Genomic DNA, 17351 nt, shown 5'->3' with positions numbered 1-17351 from the left:
GGGTGTTTAAAGTCAGGTGAAGCTCCTCCTTTGGTGTTGGGCAACCCCGATAATTCTGAATTGCACATGTGGTGATCTATCAAATTAGCAATCATCCCTGCTACGCATTTCCCTATTTGGCATCCTAATGAGGCGGTGGAGGATAAAGGATCACGAGATTTGGTCCGCTCGATCCGTAGGCACGAGCGCCCTCTCCCATTTCCCGCTGCAACTGCCGCAACGGACCAAACCATCCTGGCCCCTCTTCTCCGCTCTGTCTGAACATTGGGTATCTTAATGATGAGCGGCTGTGCCAACCTATCGATGAAAGGCACGCCTCTCCACCCTGTGACGTTGAGATCCCGCCCAGAGTTTATAAAAACAGACGAGTGCGGCGGGACCAGTGCTTTACACAGTATGGCCGGCGATATTAGCTAGCGCTCGCTCCACGTCCTTCTCTGTACCGGGAGGAGAGCACGCAACAAGAGACGGGAACCAGCTGCAGCCCGACACTACCATCAGCGGCGGCACAAGAAACACACGCCCATCATCATACAAGAAACAAAGGGGAAGCTAGGTGAAACCAGAGTCGAGGCGGGCTTCGGCCGCACTGATTTTTGTTGCTTTCGTTGATTCTGCAGTTGTTGGTGGCTGTCGGCGGCGCGGGAGGATGGAAGAGAATGGCGCACACTTCTTCGAGGGCACCGAGAAGCTGCTGGAGCTCTGGTTTTGCCAGCGAGGGCCCAGTCAGGGATCCGGCGACCTCCGTACCATCCCGAGGTCAGAAAGGAGCTGCGAATTGGGTGTTCGGAAACAGTGAATGGTTGCAGGGTGGTTGTATTGGGCAGTTTAAGGAGGGCCAGGGGAGTGGGGGGAGGGAGGGAAAGGTGGCTGCACATACAAAATGGCCATACTTTCATAGCTTGCCCTGTAAGGCCATTGGTGTATGTAGCTTAGTGCACGTTGGCGACAAAATGTCCTCTACTGTGACCTGTCGGTTGCTGGTGTAGCGTCTCCTGGTGGCCTTTATAGGTGGTGGGTATTGGTTAAATATGGGCCTAAGAGCCTGCTCAGCGCGGCCCCGTTGGTGGTCTGTGGCATCTCATGGTGGTGCAGAATGTAAGGATGCCCCCAGTCACCCCCCAGCGATCTGTAGCTCATCAACGGTGCGCATGTGGTTTGTGAGCTCTGAGCATCGGGTTCGCTCAGTGGGTTGTGCCTATGGCGGGCCCTGCGCGGGCCTGTGAATGGCGCCTCTCGCTGCCCTGTCTGCCTCCGTGCAGAGCGGGCTGGCTACATTCCTATTCTCCGCCCCCTTGGGAGGAGAAGGTGGCCCGGTGGCTGATTGATGCCTCTGCAGCAGGGAGAATCGCAGGTTCCTCGCCTGTCGTCACTGAGGCTAGGGCGCTTCGTATCGCATGTCTGTGCTAGAAATACAGGCGCAGCCCCGTTAGTTGAGCGGCTGGGGTCACGGCATGACCTCACGCTCAGGCTTCGTGTAGCGCAGATGTGTCGCGCGGCACGTTTCCCTTTGCTCGGCGCGGGTTCTTTGGTGAGTGGAGGCCTGCGCTGATCGCCCCTCACTGCTCTCCTGCTGTGGGTCTATTGACAGACCCGTCCGCCCCCTCCCCGGGCGTGCGTTGAGGTTTTGGACAACTCGGTGGCCCAGCAGTCTGCAATCGGCGCTGCGCTCCTCTCGCGGCAGCACCTCACTCACCACGTGCTCTTCGTTCATTGCATGTTTGGGCGGTGTCCTTTTAAGTAGGGCACCCGCATTCTTGTCGTGAGACACCGTGGTCCAGTTTGAGACTTTACATTTGCAGTGCGTTACCATTAGATGAACGGAGTCGGTATTAAAGCGTCTTCAACCGGCTAATACATTTATTTTCCTAATATAAATGTGCTTTAAAAGGTGACATCAACAGGTGCTGATGACAGACGGCACGCCTTCCAACTTAAATACAGCAAGGTCTTTCACTTGTGGCCCGTTTTGCATTGAGTTGTTAGTGGGTACTAGCCTGAGTAGGTGCTGACAACTGACTGATTATCCTGCTCAAGAGCCTGAACTATGGAAAAAGGAAAATTAAATCGAAATGCTGTTAGGCTCTGCAGCAAAGACTATGGCCCTTGTTGCGTTCAGCTGCCCGCCAAGATCGGACTGCTGGGCGGCCCTCAATGCGGCTGCACCCCGCCGCGGCCATTTGGGGATCTCGGCCGCAACACAGGAGTCAGCTCCAAATGGAGCCGGCGGTGTTGGCGATGGGTGCAGTTGCACCTGTCGCGCTTTTCACTGTCTGCTACGCAGACAGTGAAAAGCTGCAGGGGCCCTGCAACTCCCCGTACCGCCAGCCTTTTCCTGGCGGTTCAAACAGCCAGGAAAAGGCTGGCAGTAGGGGGACTCGTAATCCCCTGGGCAGCGCTGTTAGCAGCGCTGCCCTGGCGGATTACTACCGCCGGGGCCATTGTTGCGGGAAACCGCCGGCCCCGGCGGTGCGACCGCGGCGCTTCCCCTGGGGTCGTAATTACCTGCGAAGCACCGCCAGCCTGTTAGCGGTGCTTCCTCCAGAACAGCAGGGTTGTAATGAGGGCCTATATCTTCCCTGCCGACCCACCGCCTGCTAAGCTAGACACTGAGTTGCATTCAATTCTTCACTGTTTTCCTCCCTGAAGGGAACATTGTCCAATTAGGTTTGCGAAAGTATTTTTAAAGCACAATGTAAGCACCTCTTGGCCTAAAGGTCATACTAAATTTACCATTGTATCTTCTCTTCTTCCCATACATTTGTGTGTAGTTTCCAGTCTTTTAATAATGAACCGGCACAAAGTGTATTGTCATGCTTCTGTACCTCACCTGTTGGCCTACAATGAATGCACAGCAGTCTGAATGTTCATTGTCCTGTCTTTGTGCAAGTTGGTGATTTTTGATGCACAGCTGCCCTTTAGGCTTTAAATTAGACTCTTACAAAGACGCTTACCAATGTCTGTGCGAGATCCAGTACACCAGATTGGTCCTAAGCGTAGCAGGCCTAAGTCATAAAATTTTTACTAGACCTGCCGGTCGAGTAGCTTGAATAAACTACTCTACCTAACTGTAATTTACTTGCTCTGGGAACTGGTCTCAAATTGTGTGATCCTAGGCAAATGTTGTATTTTAGTCACCCCTTTTTCATTCTCCCATATGAATGCACCTTCAAATACTTACGTTCAGCATTTCTGCTGTAAAACAAAAAAAGTTTGATACACTAAACATTTGCTCCATTTATAATTAATCAAGCCCACATATAGATAGGGTACACATGATCCATGCATGACTTGCCTCTTAGTATAATAATGACTTTGCCGACAGGTGTCTCTCACTTTGTTTAAACACTTTTATTAAGTATATTACTAAAGCATGACATGGTAGAGCACTGTCATTTACAGACAGTAAATTTCAAAGAAATGCCCAAAAACCTACTCATTAACTTGTAGATTTACTGATAAAACTATACAGTGCATTAACAAAATGTGAACATTTGAGAAAACATTTAAAATTTGCACATCACCAAGTAGTGTTCTGACTTTTTGACCTATTAAAATATTTTTTATTACACAAGTACAAAAAAGGTCGACAGCTACTGAAATATATTTTGAAATGTTTGTAAAGTTGACTTAGTTATATGAATGTTAGGAGAAACCGGATACCCACAGCCTTTCATTTCACACAGGTCACAGTTCACCTTATAAAATCCTGGAACTCTGCAGTCACAAGGAAAAGTATTTGCATTGCAAGAAAACAAACTGACTTTTGACCTCTCTAAAAACAGTAGTTTGACTGAACACCTGTTCTTTGCCCACTTGCCAGAAGGGGTGAGTAGGTTCTAAAAAAAATAGCTTGATCTCAGAAAATGACTCTCCATAGCAAGTGGTTGGGTAGAAATGTTTGAGCCCTGCTTAGGTACTGAAATACCAGCTTGCCTCTACTTGTTCTTTTCCACCACCTGTTGCAGGGCAGAATATCAGGAGCAGTTTTAACTGTCAACTAATAGACAATCTAGTATCATGAGGGGACACACCATCTGTAGTCCACATTGTGAAGTACCACATGGATGATGTTGCATAGATTATACTTAGAATATTTCACTCTAACAGCTGATATCAAAATTACAACACTCCAAGTAGGATTTACTATTTACCGCCTTGTAGATTCCCCGGAAAGCTAAACTCACTCGTATTTCAGTGGCCAAATTTACATTCTAGTAATATAACAATGTTTCTGGTCCCTGGCTGGCACTTTGGGACTGACTGTTCCATGGGGAGCAGTGTTGGGTCAGATTTGGATATGGCTGGGTCCAAACTGGGGTGGCGGGTGGACAAAAAACGAGATGCCAGTGGATGAGATTAATTCAAGCATTCCACCAATCACCTTGTTTTCGCAGTGTGGTTAATGGCATCACTTTCATGATGGACAGAAACCAATTGGTGTCTCCTGCTCTTTATGTAAGCCCATTTCTTCTTCTCATAGCTTTCTGACCATTTGTTGCTGTAGTCCTCTCAGATTGGAACAAAAGGGCTTTCGTTTTCTGTACTTTAGGCTGTCGTTTAGTGGCATATGATCTTCCACTGAACGTGTGAATGCTCCAATTTTAATTGCCTAGTCTGCTTTATTTAAATTAATTTGGACGTAGTGCAGTTGTAGGGATACTTAAAGATTACCATCAGGCTTGGAAAAGATGACCATCTCATAGTCTTAAATCAGATTAAGTTTAGCCATCACGTTGGCATCACCGCCGTCGCCAGTTAGTTACAAGTTGAGCATGCAATGGCCAACCTAATGAGTCTTGACTAGGCAAGATAGTGGAATTATATTTTTATTGCGCGCTTATGCAACAAAAAATACGCCTCTACCAGAATGTGGCTGCCATGTGCTTGTAACACAATTTTTACGTTTTAAAAACATACTGACGTGATTGTTTTTCCAAAGTTTAACTACCATTGTACAATGCCACTTAGATAATATATTAGCAATTATAAAGAAGCAATGGGGAAAAAATGCCATCTAGCTAGGCTCCTGAGCTGCAGGTAAACTAAATAGCCATTATTTAAATATAATATAAAAAGCAAGTTTTGAATCAGCTTTATAAATAAAAGAACTATCCGTAGGTGTATATAAACATACAGCATATTGAATTAAATCCACAGTACTTGAAATGCATTTTTGCAGCGGTGATCCAAGTGAACAATCTAAATGCAGATGACCAACGACAAATAATAAAATAGAGCAAACATGTCAATCGTTTAAATGAAGACCAGGTGTAAGGAAATGCCTCCTTGGCATGGTTGCCCCCTGACTTTTTGCCTTTGCTGATGCTATGTTTACAATTGAAAGTGTGCTGAGGCCTGCTAACCAGGCCCCAGCACCAGTGTTCTTTCCCTAACCTGTACTTTTGTATCCACAATTGGCAGACCCTGGCATCCAGATAAGTCCCTTGTAACTGGTACTTCTAGTACCAAGGGCCCTGATGCCAAGGAAGGTCTCTAAGGGCTGCAGCATGTCTTATGCCACCCTGGAGACCTCTCACTCAGCACAGACACCCTGCTTGCCAGCTTGTGTGTGCTAGTGAAGACAAAACGAGTAAGTCGACATGGCACTCCCCTCAGGGTGCCATGCCAGCCTCTCACTGCCTATGCAGTATAGGTAAGACACCCCTCTAGCAGGCCTTACAGCCCTAAGGCAGGGTGCACTATACCATAGGTGAGGGTACCAGTGCATGAGCATGGTACCCCTACAGTGTCTAAACAAAACCTTAGACATTGTAAGTGCAGGGTAGCCATAAGAGTATATGGTCTGGGAGTTTGTCAAACACGAACTCCACAGCACCATAATGGCTACACTGAAAACTGGGAAGTTTGGTATCAAACTTCTCAGCACAATAAATGCACACTGATGCCAGTGTACATTTTATTGTAAAATACACCCCAGAGGGCACCTTAGAGGTGCCCCCTGAAACTTAACCGACTATCTGTGTAGGCTGACTAGTTTTAGCAGCCTGCCACAAACCGAGACATGTTGCTGGCCCCATGGGGAGAGTGCCTTTGTCACTCTGAGGCCAGTAACAAAGCCTGCACTGGGTGGAGATGCTAACACCTCCCCCAGGCAGGAATTGTCACACCTGGCGGTGAGCCTCAAAGGCTCACCTCCTTTGTGCCAACCCAGCAGGACACTCCAGCTAGTGGAGTTGCCCGCCCCCTCCGGCCAGGCCCCACTTTTGGCGGCAAGGCCGGAGAAAATAATGAGAAAAACAAGGAGGAGTCACTGGCCAGTCAGGACAGCCCCTAAGGTGTCCTGAGCTGAGGTGACTCTAACTTTTAGAAATCCTCCATCTTGCAGATGGAGGATTCCCCCAATAGGGTTAGGATTGTGACCCCCTCCCCTTGGGAGGAGGCACAAAGAGGGTGTACCCACCCTCAGGGCTAGTAGCCATTGGCTACTAACCCCCCAGACCTAAACACGCCCTTAAATTTAGTATTTAAGGGCTACCCTGAACCCTAGAAAATTAGATTCCTGCAACTACAAGAAGAAGGACTGCCTAGCTGAAAACCCCTGCAGAGGAAGACCAGAAGACGACAACTGCCTTGGCTCCAGAAACTCACCGGCCTGTCTCCTGCCTTCCAAAGATCCTGCTCCAGCGACGCCTTCCAAAGGGACCAGCGACCTCGACATCCTCTGAGGACTGCCCCTGCTTCGAAAAGACAAGAAACTCCCGAGGACAGCGGACCTGCTCCAAGAAAAGCTGCAACTTTGTTTCCAGCAGCTTTAAAGAACCCTGCAAGCTCCCCGCAAGAAGCGTGAGACTTGCAACACTGCACCCGGCGACCCCGACTCGGCTGGTGGCGATCCAACACCTCAGGAGGGACCCCAGGACTACTCTAAGACTGTGAGTACAAAAACCTGTCCCCCCTGAGCCCCCACAGCGCCGCCTGCAGAGGGAATCCCGAGGCTTCCCCTGACCGCGACTCTTTGAATCCTAAGTCCCGACACCTGGGAGAGACCCTGCACCCGCAGCCCCCAGGACCTGAAGGACCGGGCTTTCACCGGAGGAGTGACCCCCAGGAGTCCCTCTCCCTTGATCAAGTGGAGGTTTCCCTGAGGAACCCCTCCCTTGCCTGCCTGCAGCGCTGAAGAGATCCCGAGATCTCTCATAGACTAACATTGCGAACCCGACGCTTGTTTCTACACTGCACCCGGCCGCCCCCGCGCCGCTGAGGGTGAAATTTCTGTGTGGGCTTGTGTCCCCCCCGGTGCCCTACAAAACCCCCCTGGTCTGCCCTCCGAAGACGCGGGTACTTACCTGCAAGCAGACCGGAACCGGGGCACCCCCTTCTCTCCATTCTAGCCTATGCGTTTTGGGCACCACTTTGAACTCTGCACCTGACCGGCCCTGAGCTGCTGGTGTGGTGACTTTGGGGTTGCTCTGAACCCCCAACGGTGGGCTACCTTGGACCAAGAACTAAGCCCTGTAAGTGTCTTACTTACCTGGTTAACCTAACAAATACTTACCTCCCCTAGGAACTGTGAAAATTGCACTAAGTGTCCACTTTTAAAACAGCTATTTGTGAATAACTTGAAAAGTATACATGCAATTTTGATGATTTGAAGTTCCTAAAGTACTTACCTGCAATACCTTTCGAATGAGATATTACATGTAGAATTTGAACCTGTGGTTCTTAAAATAAACTAAGAAAATATATTTTTCTATACAAAAACCTATTGGCTGGATTTGTCTCTGAGTGTGTGTACCTCATTTATTGTCTATGTGTATGTACAACAAATGCTTAACACTACTCCTTGGATAAGCCTACTGCTCGACCACACTACCACAAAATAGAGCATTAGTATTATCTATTTTTACCACTATTTTACCTCTAAGGGGAACCCTTGGACTCTGTGCATGCTATTCCTTACTTTGAAATAGCACATACAGAGCCAACTTCCTACATTGGTGGATCAGCGGTGGGGTACAAGACTTTGCATTTGCTGGACTACTCAGCCAATACCTGATCACACGACAAATTCCAAAATTGTCATTAGAAATTCATTTTTGCAATTTGAAATTTTTCTAAATTCTTAAAAGTCCTGCTAGGGCCTTGTGTGTTAAGTCCCTGTTTAGCATTGTCTTTTAGAGTTTAAAAGTTTGTTAAAAGTTTGAAATTAGATTCTAGAAACAGTTTTAGATTCTTTAAAAAGTCTTCCAACTCTTAGCAAAATAATGTCTGATACAGAGATGAATGTGGTGGAACTCGACACCACACCTTACCTCCATCTTAAGATGAGGGAGCTAAGGTCTCTCTGTAATATCAAAAAAATAACCATTGGCTCCAGACCTACCAAAATTCAGCTCCAGGAGCTGTTGGCAGAGTTTGAAAAAGCCAACCCCTCTGATGATGACATCACAGAGGAAGAAATTAGTGACTTGGAGGCCAATGTCCCTCCTCCAGTCCTAAATAGGGAGAACAGGACCCCTCAAGTCCTGTCTCCAACTGTGTTAGTCAGAAATAGTGAGTCCCTCACAGGAGGGTCCCACATTTCTGAAATCACTGAGGATGCTCAGTGAAGATGACCTCCTGTTAGCCAGGATGGCCAAAAGATTGGCTTTAGAGAGACAGCTCCTAGCCATAGAAAGGGAAAGACAAGAGATGGGCCTAGGACCCATCAATGGTGGCAGCAATATAAATAGGGTCAGAGATTCTCCTGACATGTTAAAAATCCCCAAAGGGATTGTGACAAAATATGAAGATGGTGATGACATCACCAAATGGTTCACAGCTTTTGAGAGGGCTTGTGTAACCAGAAAAGTGAACAGATCTCACTGGGGTGCTCTCCTTTGGGAAATGTTCACTGGAAAGTGTAGGGATAGACTCCTCACACTCTCTGGACAAGATGCAGAATCTTATGACCTCATGAAGGGTACCCTGATTGAGGGCTTTGGATTCTCCACTGAGGAGTACAGGATTAGGTTCAGGGGGGCTCAAAAATCCTCGAGCCAGACCTGGGTTGACTTTGTTGACTACTCAGTGAAAACACTAGATGGTTGGATTCAAGGCAGTGGTGTAAGTAATTATGATGGGCTGTACAATTTATTTGTGAAAGAACACCTGTTAAGTAATTGTTTCAATGACAAACTGCATCAGCATCTGGTAGACCTAGGACCAATTTCTCCCCAAGAATTGGGAAAGAAGGCGGACCATTGGGTCAAGACAAGGGTGTCCAAGACTTCAACAGGGGGTGACCAAAAGAAAGGGGTCACAAAGACTCCCCAGGGGAAGGGTGATGAGACAACCAAAACTAAAAATAGTAAAGAGTCTTCTACAGGCCCCCAAAAACCTGCACAGGAGGGTGGGCCCAGAGCCTCTTCACAAAACAATGGGTACAAGGGTAAAAACTTTGATCCCAAAAAGGCCTGGTGTCATAGCTGTAAACAGCATGGACACCAAACTGGAGACAAGGCCTGTCACAAGAAAGGTTCCACTCCAAACTCCCATCCAGGTAACACTGGTATGGCTAGTCTCCAAGTGGGATCAACAGTGTGCCCAGAGCAAATCAGGGTCCACACTGAAGCTACTCTAGTTTCTGAGGGTGGGGTGGATTTAGCCACACTAGCTGTCTGGCCGCCTAACATGCAAAAATACAGACAGCAACTCTTAATTAATGGGACTAGAATAGAGGGCCTGAGGGATACAGGTGCCAGTGTCACCATGGTGACAGAGAAACTGGTTTCCCCTGGCCAATACCTGACTGGAAAAACTTACACAGTCACCAACGCTGACAATCAGAGAAAAGTACATCCCATGGCAATGGTTACTTTAAAATGGGGAGGGGTCAATGGCCTGAAACAGGTGGTGGTCTCCTCAAATATCCCAGTGGACTGTCTGCTTGGAAATGACCTGGAGTCCTCAGCATGGGCTGAGGTAGAGCTAAAAACCCATGCAGCAATGCTGGGTATCCCTGAACTGGTGTGTGTGAAAACAAGAGCACAATGCAAGGCACAGGGTGAACAAGTAGAGCTGGAGTCTGGAAGAATGGCCCAGCCTACCAAGAGAACAGGAAAGTCAGTTGGGAAACCAACTACAACACAGCAAAAGAAAGGGAACCTCTCTTCTCAGGAAGAAGTTCTGCCCTCTGAAGGAACTGAGCCTTTGGAGCTTGAACCTTATCAGGTTGAGCTCTTAGGCCCAGGGGGACCCTCAAGGGAGGAGCTGTGTAAGGGACAGGAAACCTGTCCCTCTCTTGAAGGCCTTAGGCAGCAAGCTGCTGAAGAGTCCAAAGGCAAGAAAAATGGAACGCATAGGGTCTATTGGGAGGATGGACTCCTGTACACTGAGGCCAGAGACCCCAAACCTGGTGCCACTAGGAGAGTGGTAGTGCCTCAGCTGTTCAGGAAGTTCATCCTGACATTGGCCCATGACATTCCCCTTGCTGGACATTTGGGACAAACCAAGACGTGGGAGAGGTTAGTCAACCACTTCTACTGGCCCAATATGTCCAACATGGTTAAGGAGTTTTGCCTCTCCTGCCCCACCTGTCAAGCCAGTGGTAAGACAGGTGGACATCCAAAGGCCCCCCTCATTCCACTTCCAGTGGTGGGGGTTCCCTTTGAAAGAGTGGGTGTGGACATAGTTGGTCCACTGGAACCTCCCACAGCCTCAGGAAATATGTATATCCTGGTAGTAGTGGATCATGCTACCAGGTATCCTGAAGCTATTCCCCTTAGGTCGACTACTGCCCCTGCAGTAGCCAAGGCCCTCATTGGTATCTTTACCAGGGTGGGTTTCCCTAAGGAGGTGGTGTCTGACAGAGGTACCAACTTCATGTCAGCATACCTAAAGCACATGTGGAATGAGTGTGGAGTGACTTATAAATTCACTACACCATACCATCCACAAACTAATGGCTTGGTTGAGAGATTCAACAAGACATTAAAAGGCATGATCATGGGGCTCCCAGAAAAGCTCAAAAGGAGATGGGATGTCCTCTTGCCATGTCTGCTTTTCGCTTACAGAGAGGTGCCACAGAAGGGAGTAGGATTCTCACCCTTTGAACTTCTGTTTGGTCATCCTGTAAGGGGACCACTTGCCCTTGTTAAAGAAGGCTGGGAGAGACCTCTCCATGAGCCTAAACAGGACATAGTGGACTATGTACTTGGCCTTCGCTCTAGAATGGCAGAGTACATGGAAAAGGCAACCAAAAACCTTGAGGCCAGCCAACAGCTCCAGAAGTTTTGGTATGACCAAAAGGCTGCACTGGTTGAGTTCCAACCAGGGCAGAAAGTCTGGGTTCTGGAGCCTGTGGCTCCCAGGGCACTCCAGGACAAATGGAGTGGCCCTTACCCAGTACTAGAGAGGAAGAGTCAGGTCACCTACTTGGTGGACCTGGGCACAAGCAGGAGCCCCAAGAGGGTGATCCATGTAAACCGCCTTAAGCTCTTCCACGACAGGGCTGATGTGAATCTGTTGATGGTAACAGATGAGGATCAGGAGGCAGAGAGTGAACCTCTCCCTGATCTTCTGTCATCAGACCCAAAAGATGGCACAGTAGATGGAGTGATCTACTCAGACACCCTCTCTGGCCAACAGCAAGCTGATTGTAGGAGAGTCCTACAACAGTTTCCTGAACTCTTCTCCTTAACCCCTGGTCAGACACACCTGTGTACCCATGATGTGGACACAGGAGACAGCATGCCTGTCAAGAACAAAATCTTTAGACAGTCTGACCATGTTAAGGAAAGCATCAAGGTGGAAGTCCACAAGATGCTGGAATTGGGAGTAATTGAGCGCTCTGACAGCCCCTGGGCTAGCCCAGTGGTCTTAGTCCCCAAACCTCACACCAAAGATGGAAAGAAAGAGATGAGGTTTTGTGTGGCCAACGAGGGCTTAATTCTGTCACCAAGACAGATGCTCATCCAATCCCAAGAGCTGATGAGCTCATAGACAAATTAGGTGCTGCCAAATTCTTAAGTACCTTTGACTTAACAGCAGGGTACTGGCAAATAAAAATGGCACCTGGAGCAAAAGAGAAAACAGCATTCTCCACTCCTGATGGGCATTATCAGTTTACTGTTATGCCCTTTGGTTTAAAGAATGCCCCTGCCACCTTCCAAAGGTTGGTGAATCAAGTCCTTGCTGGCTTGGAGTCCTTTAGCACAGCTTATCTTGATGATATTGCTGTCTTCAGCTCCACCTGGCAGGATCACCTGGTCCACCTGAAGAAGGTTTTGAAGGCTCTGCAATCTGCAGGCCTCTCTATCAAGGCATCCAAATGCCAGATAGGGCAGGGAACTGTGGTTTACTTGGGACACCTTGTAGGTGGAGGCCAAGTTCAGCCACTCCAACCCAAGATCCAGACTATTCTGGACTGGGTAGCTCCAAAAACCCAGACTCAAGTCAGGGCATTCCTTGGCTTGACTGGGTATTACAGGAGGTTGGTGAAGGGATATGGATCCATTGTGACAGCCCTCACTGAACTCACCTCCAAGAAAATGCCCAAGAAAGTGAACTGGACTGTGGAATGCCAACAGGCCTTTGACACCCTGAAACAGGCAATGTGCTCAGCACCAGTTCTAAAAGCTCCAGATTATTCAAAGCAGTTCATTGTGCAGACTGATGCCTCTGAACATGGGATAGGGGCAGTTTTGTCCCAAACAAATGATGATGGCCTTGACCAGCCTGTTGCTTTCATTAGCAGGAGGTTACTCCCCAGGGAGCAGCGTTGGAGTGCCATTGAGAGGGAGGCCTTTGCTGTGGTTTGGTCCCTGAAGAAGCTGAGACCATACCTCTTTGGGACTCACTTCCTAGTTCAAACTGACCACAGACCTCTCAAATGGCTGATGCAAATGAAAGGTGAAAATCCTAAACTGTTGAGGTGGTCCATCTCCCTACAGGGAATGGACTTTATAGTGGAACACAGACCTGGGACTGCCCATGCCAATGCAGATGGCCTTTCCAGGTTCTTCCACTTAGAAAATGAAGACTCTCTTGGGAAAGGTTAGTCTCATCCTCTTTCGTTTGGGGGGGGGGTTGTGTAAGGAAATGCCTCCTTGGCATGGTTGCCCCCTGACTTTTTGCCTTTGCTGATGCTATGTTTACAATTGAAAGTGTGCTGAGGCCTGCTAACCAGGCCCCAGCACCAGTGTTCTTTCCCTAACCTGTACTTTTGTATCCACAATTGGCAGACCCTGGCATCCAGATAAGTCCCTTGTAACTGGTACTTCTAGTACCAAGGGCCCTGATGCCAAGGAAGGTCTCTAAGGGCTGCAGCATGTCTTATGCCACCCTGGAGACCTCTCACTCAGCACAGACACCCTGCTTGCCAGCTTGTGTGTGCTAGTGAAGACAAAACGAGTAAGTCGACATGGCACTCCCCTCAGGGTGCCATGCCAGCCTCTCACTGCCTATGCAGTATAGGTAAGACACCCCTCTAGCAGGCCTTACAGCCCTAAGGCAGGGTGCACTATACCATAGGTGAGGGTACCAGTGCATGAGCATGGTACCCCTACAGTGTCTAAACAAAACCTTAGACATTGTAAGTGCAGGGTAGCCATAAGAGTATATGGTCTGGGAGTTTGTCAAACACGAACTCCACAGCACCATAATGGCTACACTGAAAACTGGGAAGTTTGGTATCAAACTTCTCAGCACAATAAATGCACACTGATGCCAGTGTACATTTTATTGTAAAATACACCCCAGAGGGCACCTTAGAGGTGCCCCCTGAAACTTAACCGACTATCTGTGTAGGCTGACTAGTTTTAGCAGCCTGCCACAAACCGAGACATGTTGCTGGCCCCATGGGGAGAGTGCCTTTGTCACTCTGAGGCCAGTAACAAAGCCTGCACTGGGTGGAGATGCTAACACCTCCCCCAGGCAGGAATTGTCACACCTGGCGGTGAGCCTCAAAGGCTCACCTCCTTTGTGCCAACCCAGCAGGACACTCCAGCTAGTGGAGTTGCCCGCCCCCTCCGGCCAGGCCCCACTTTTGGCGGCAAGGCCGGAGAAAATAATGAGAAAAACAAGGAGGAGTCACTGGCCAGTCAGGACAGCCCCTAAGGTGTCCTGAGCTGAGGTGACTCTGACTTTTAGAAATCCTCCATCTTGCAGATGGAGGATTCCCCCAATAGGGTTAGGATTGTGACCCCCTCCCCTTGGGAGGAGGCACAAAGAGGGTGTACCCACCCTCAGGGCTAGTAGCCATTGGCTACTAACCCCCCAGACCTAAACACGCCCTTAAATTTAGTATTTAAGGGCTACCCTGAACCCTAGAAAATTAGATTCCTGCAACTACAAGAAGGACTGCCTAGCTGAAAACCCCTGCAGAGGAAGACCAGAAGACGACAACTGCCTTGGCTCCAGAAACTCACCGGCCTGTCTCCTGCCTTCCAAAGATCCTGCTCCAGCGACGCCTTCCAAAGGGACCAGCGACCTCGACATCCTCTGAGGACTGCCCCTGCTTCGAAAAGACAAGAAACTCCCGAGGACAGCGGACCTGCTCCAAGAAAAGCTGCAACTTTGTTTCCAGCAGCTTTAAAGAACCCTGCAAGCTCCCCGCAAGAAGCGTGAGACTTGCAACACTGCACCCGGCGACCCCGACTCGGCTGGTGGCGATCCAACACCTCAGGAGGGACCCCAGGACTACTCTAAGACTGTGAGTACAAAAACCTGTCCCCCCTGAGCCCCCACAGCGCCGCCTGCAGAGGGAATCCCGAGGCTTCCCCTGACCGCGACTCTTTGAATCCTAAGTCCCGACACCTGGGAGAGACCCTGCACCCGCAGCCCCCAGGACCTGAAGGACCGGGCTTTCACCGGAGGAGTGACCCCCAGGAGTCCCTCTCCCTTGATCAAGTGGAGGTTTCCCTGAGGAACCCCTCCCTTGCCTGCCTGCAGCGCTGAAGAGATCCCGAGATCTCTCATAGACTAACATTGCGAACCCGACGCTTGTTTCTACACTGCACCCGGCCGCCCCCGCGCCGCTGAGGGTGAAATTTCTGTGTGGGCTTGTGTCCCCCCCGGTGCCCTACAAAACCCCCCTGGTCTGCCCTCCGAAGACGCGGGTACTTACCTGCAAGCAGACCGGAACCGGGGCACCCCCTTCTCTCCATTCTAGCCTATGCGTTTTGGGCACCACTTTGAACTCTGCACCTGACCGGCCCTGAGCTGCTGGTGTGGTGACTTTGGGGTTGCTCTGAACCCCCAACGGTGGGCTACCTTGGACCAAGAACTAAGCCCTGTAAGTGTCTTACTTACCTGGTTAACCTAACAAATACTTACCTCCCCTAGGAACTGTGAAAATTGCACTAAGTGTCCACTTTTAAAACAGCTATTTGTGAATAACTTGAAAAGTATACATGCAATTTTGATGATTTGAAGTTCCTAAAGTACTTACCTGCAATACCTTTCGAATGAGATATTACATGTAGAATTTGAACCTGTGGTTCTTAAAATAAACTAAGAAAATATATTTTTCTATACAAAAACCTATTGGCTGGATTTGTCTCTGAGTGTGTGTACCTCATTTATTGTCTATGTGTATGTACAACAAATGCTTAACACTACTCCTTGGATAAGCCTACTGCTCGACCACACTACCACAAAATAGAGCATTAGTATTATCTATTTTTACCACTATTTTACCTCTAAGGGGAACCCTTGGACTCTGTGCATGCTATTCCTTACTTTGAAATAGCACATACAGAGCCAACTTCCTACACCAGGTATATTGGAATAGCGGACAAAATTAATTACTGCAGTAGAACATTCTCATCATAATACCCTGCATGGACCCTATAGCGTGACTCCCCCATCCTCCCTGCCCCTGTTTTGATTATTGAAACCCAGAGACCCTCACTGAATCATTAATAGAATCCAGGGGACTGACAACCCTGGCTAAAACATTGATGATTTAAACCGCAAAACAATACACAAAAAAACAAGCATTCCATCAAACATACACAAATTGTAACACATTTTATTTAATGTGCAAACAAATATGAATTTAAAAAAATCATTTTTAAGAGTAAAGTTGGGGCTTTTCTAAATTCAATTGAATCACACGTCATCCATACTATATTCTGTTCAATGCAGCTATACTGCTCACACAATTCAGAGGATACTTAATAAAGGTTTAGCCTCCAATTTCAAGTTCCTTACCATTTACAGCAGATTTTCAAAATTTCAGTTGTACATTTGGCCACTTTATTTATATACACTTAATCTGTTAATATTTAATTCTCCTAAGCAGTCACGGACCCCCTGACAGGGCTTCACAGACCCCCATGGGTCCCTGTACCACAGGTTGAGAAACTGCTGTGGATAACAAAGCAAACACTCATTTGCAATGCAATGGGTCTCACATTTGCTCAAGAAAAAGCTATTGGCATTGTAAATTCCCAACTGAACTTTTCTAGTTACATAAACTGAAAAGTAAGTTTCACATAAGTGAGCCATGGCTGCCATGTTTGCAAAGCAAACAAAAGGAAACAAACATTTGCTAGCAGTGAAACGTATCGGCAAAAGTGCAATTATCCATGTAACCAGCAAAAGTGCAAATATCCATTAAACAGGGTCGATGCAAAGTGCTCAACTACTGCCCTGCGGAGATCACGCTGCCTATGAAATAAAGTGAAAAGGTAGTGCAGAAACCATATGGAAAACATGGAGCCTTGTATGTTTTCATTAGTGGGCCGGTGCGTTCGAGGCAGGCTCAACACCGGAAGAAGGCATGAGGTATGTATGGTTTTTGCTAATTAAATCAAGCTAATTTTAAAAGGCAAACCCACAAACCAGCCAAACTGATGGGTTTGACATGGGTGTAGTTAAAAGTCTTCAGAGATTACTCCAGGGACAGAGCGCTTTAAGCTCAACCCTAAAAAGGGGAATTTCTGCCAAGTTTCTCTTCAGCTGCTCAGCTGACTTGAGTGCTTTTTTAAAATTAACTTTAAAGATAAGCTATTTTTTTGTCCGCACTCCTTTGCTTTTTATTAAAGCTTTTTATAATAGTATTTAAATGACATGGCAACTGCCTTTGATTTGATCGATTAATTATGTGGTTGTTTGCTTTGATCCCTCAAATACGCTTGTCACAGATGAAAGACTTGGTGTTTAAAAGCTGTACGTAAAACAGCTGCATCAGTGAATGTTTAATAAATGTACGTTTTCTAAACAAGGCACGTGTTCACGTGATAGTATGCTTTTTCCTTTTTAACTTCGTGGAATATGCTTGCAATAAAAAATTTAACTGCTTGCCAAGGCCACACTGGTTGGCTTTGCCAATGCTTGTTTCTGAGAGCATTGCCTCCGTGAAATTGGCCACTTGACCACTCGTCTTCAGGTTCTCCACCAGA

General features: G+C 47.9%; 1 protein-coding gene across 2 annotated transcripts in view; it reads left to right on the top strand.

Moving 5' to 3' along the window:
* The first annotated feature begins 381 nt into the window (after positions 1 to 381).
* AMD1 (adenosylmethionine decarboxylase 1) overlaps positions 382 to 17351 on the top strand; it is a 139565-nt gene continuing 122595 nt past the window's right edge. For both annotated transcript variants that reach the window (XM_069234607.1, XM_069234606.1), the window contains exon 1: positions 382 to 759. In XM_069234607.1, the coding sequence (XP_069090708.1) occupies positions 650 to 759 (110 nt within the window). In that variant the 5' untranslated portion in view covers positions 382 to 649. The remainder of the gene's footprint in view (positions 760 to 17351) is intronic.

The sequence above is a fragment of the Pleurodeles waltl genome, chromosome 5 (genome assembly GCF_031143425.1).
Source record: "Pleurodeles waltl isolate 20211129_DDA chromosome 5, aPleWal1.hap1.20221129, whole genome shotgun sequence".
In the NCBI taxonomy this organism is placed as follows: Eukaryota; Metazoa; Chordata; class Amphibia; order Caudata; family Salamandridae; genus Pleurodeles; species Pleurodeles waltl.
The sequence above is the reverse complement of the archived record's forward strand: the minus strand, read 5'-3'. Positions and strand labels throughout refer to the sequence as shown.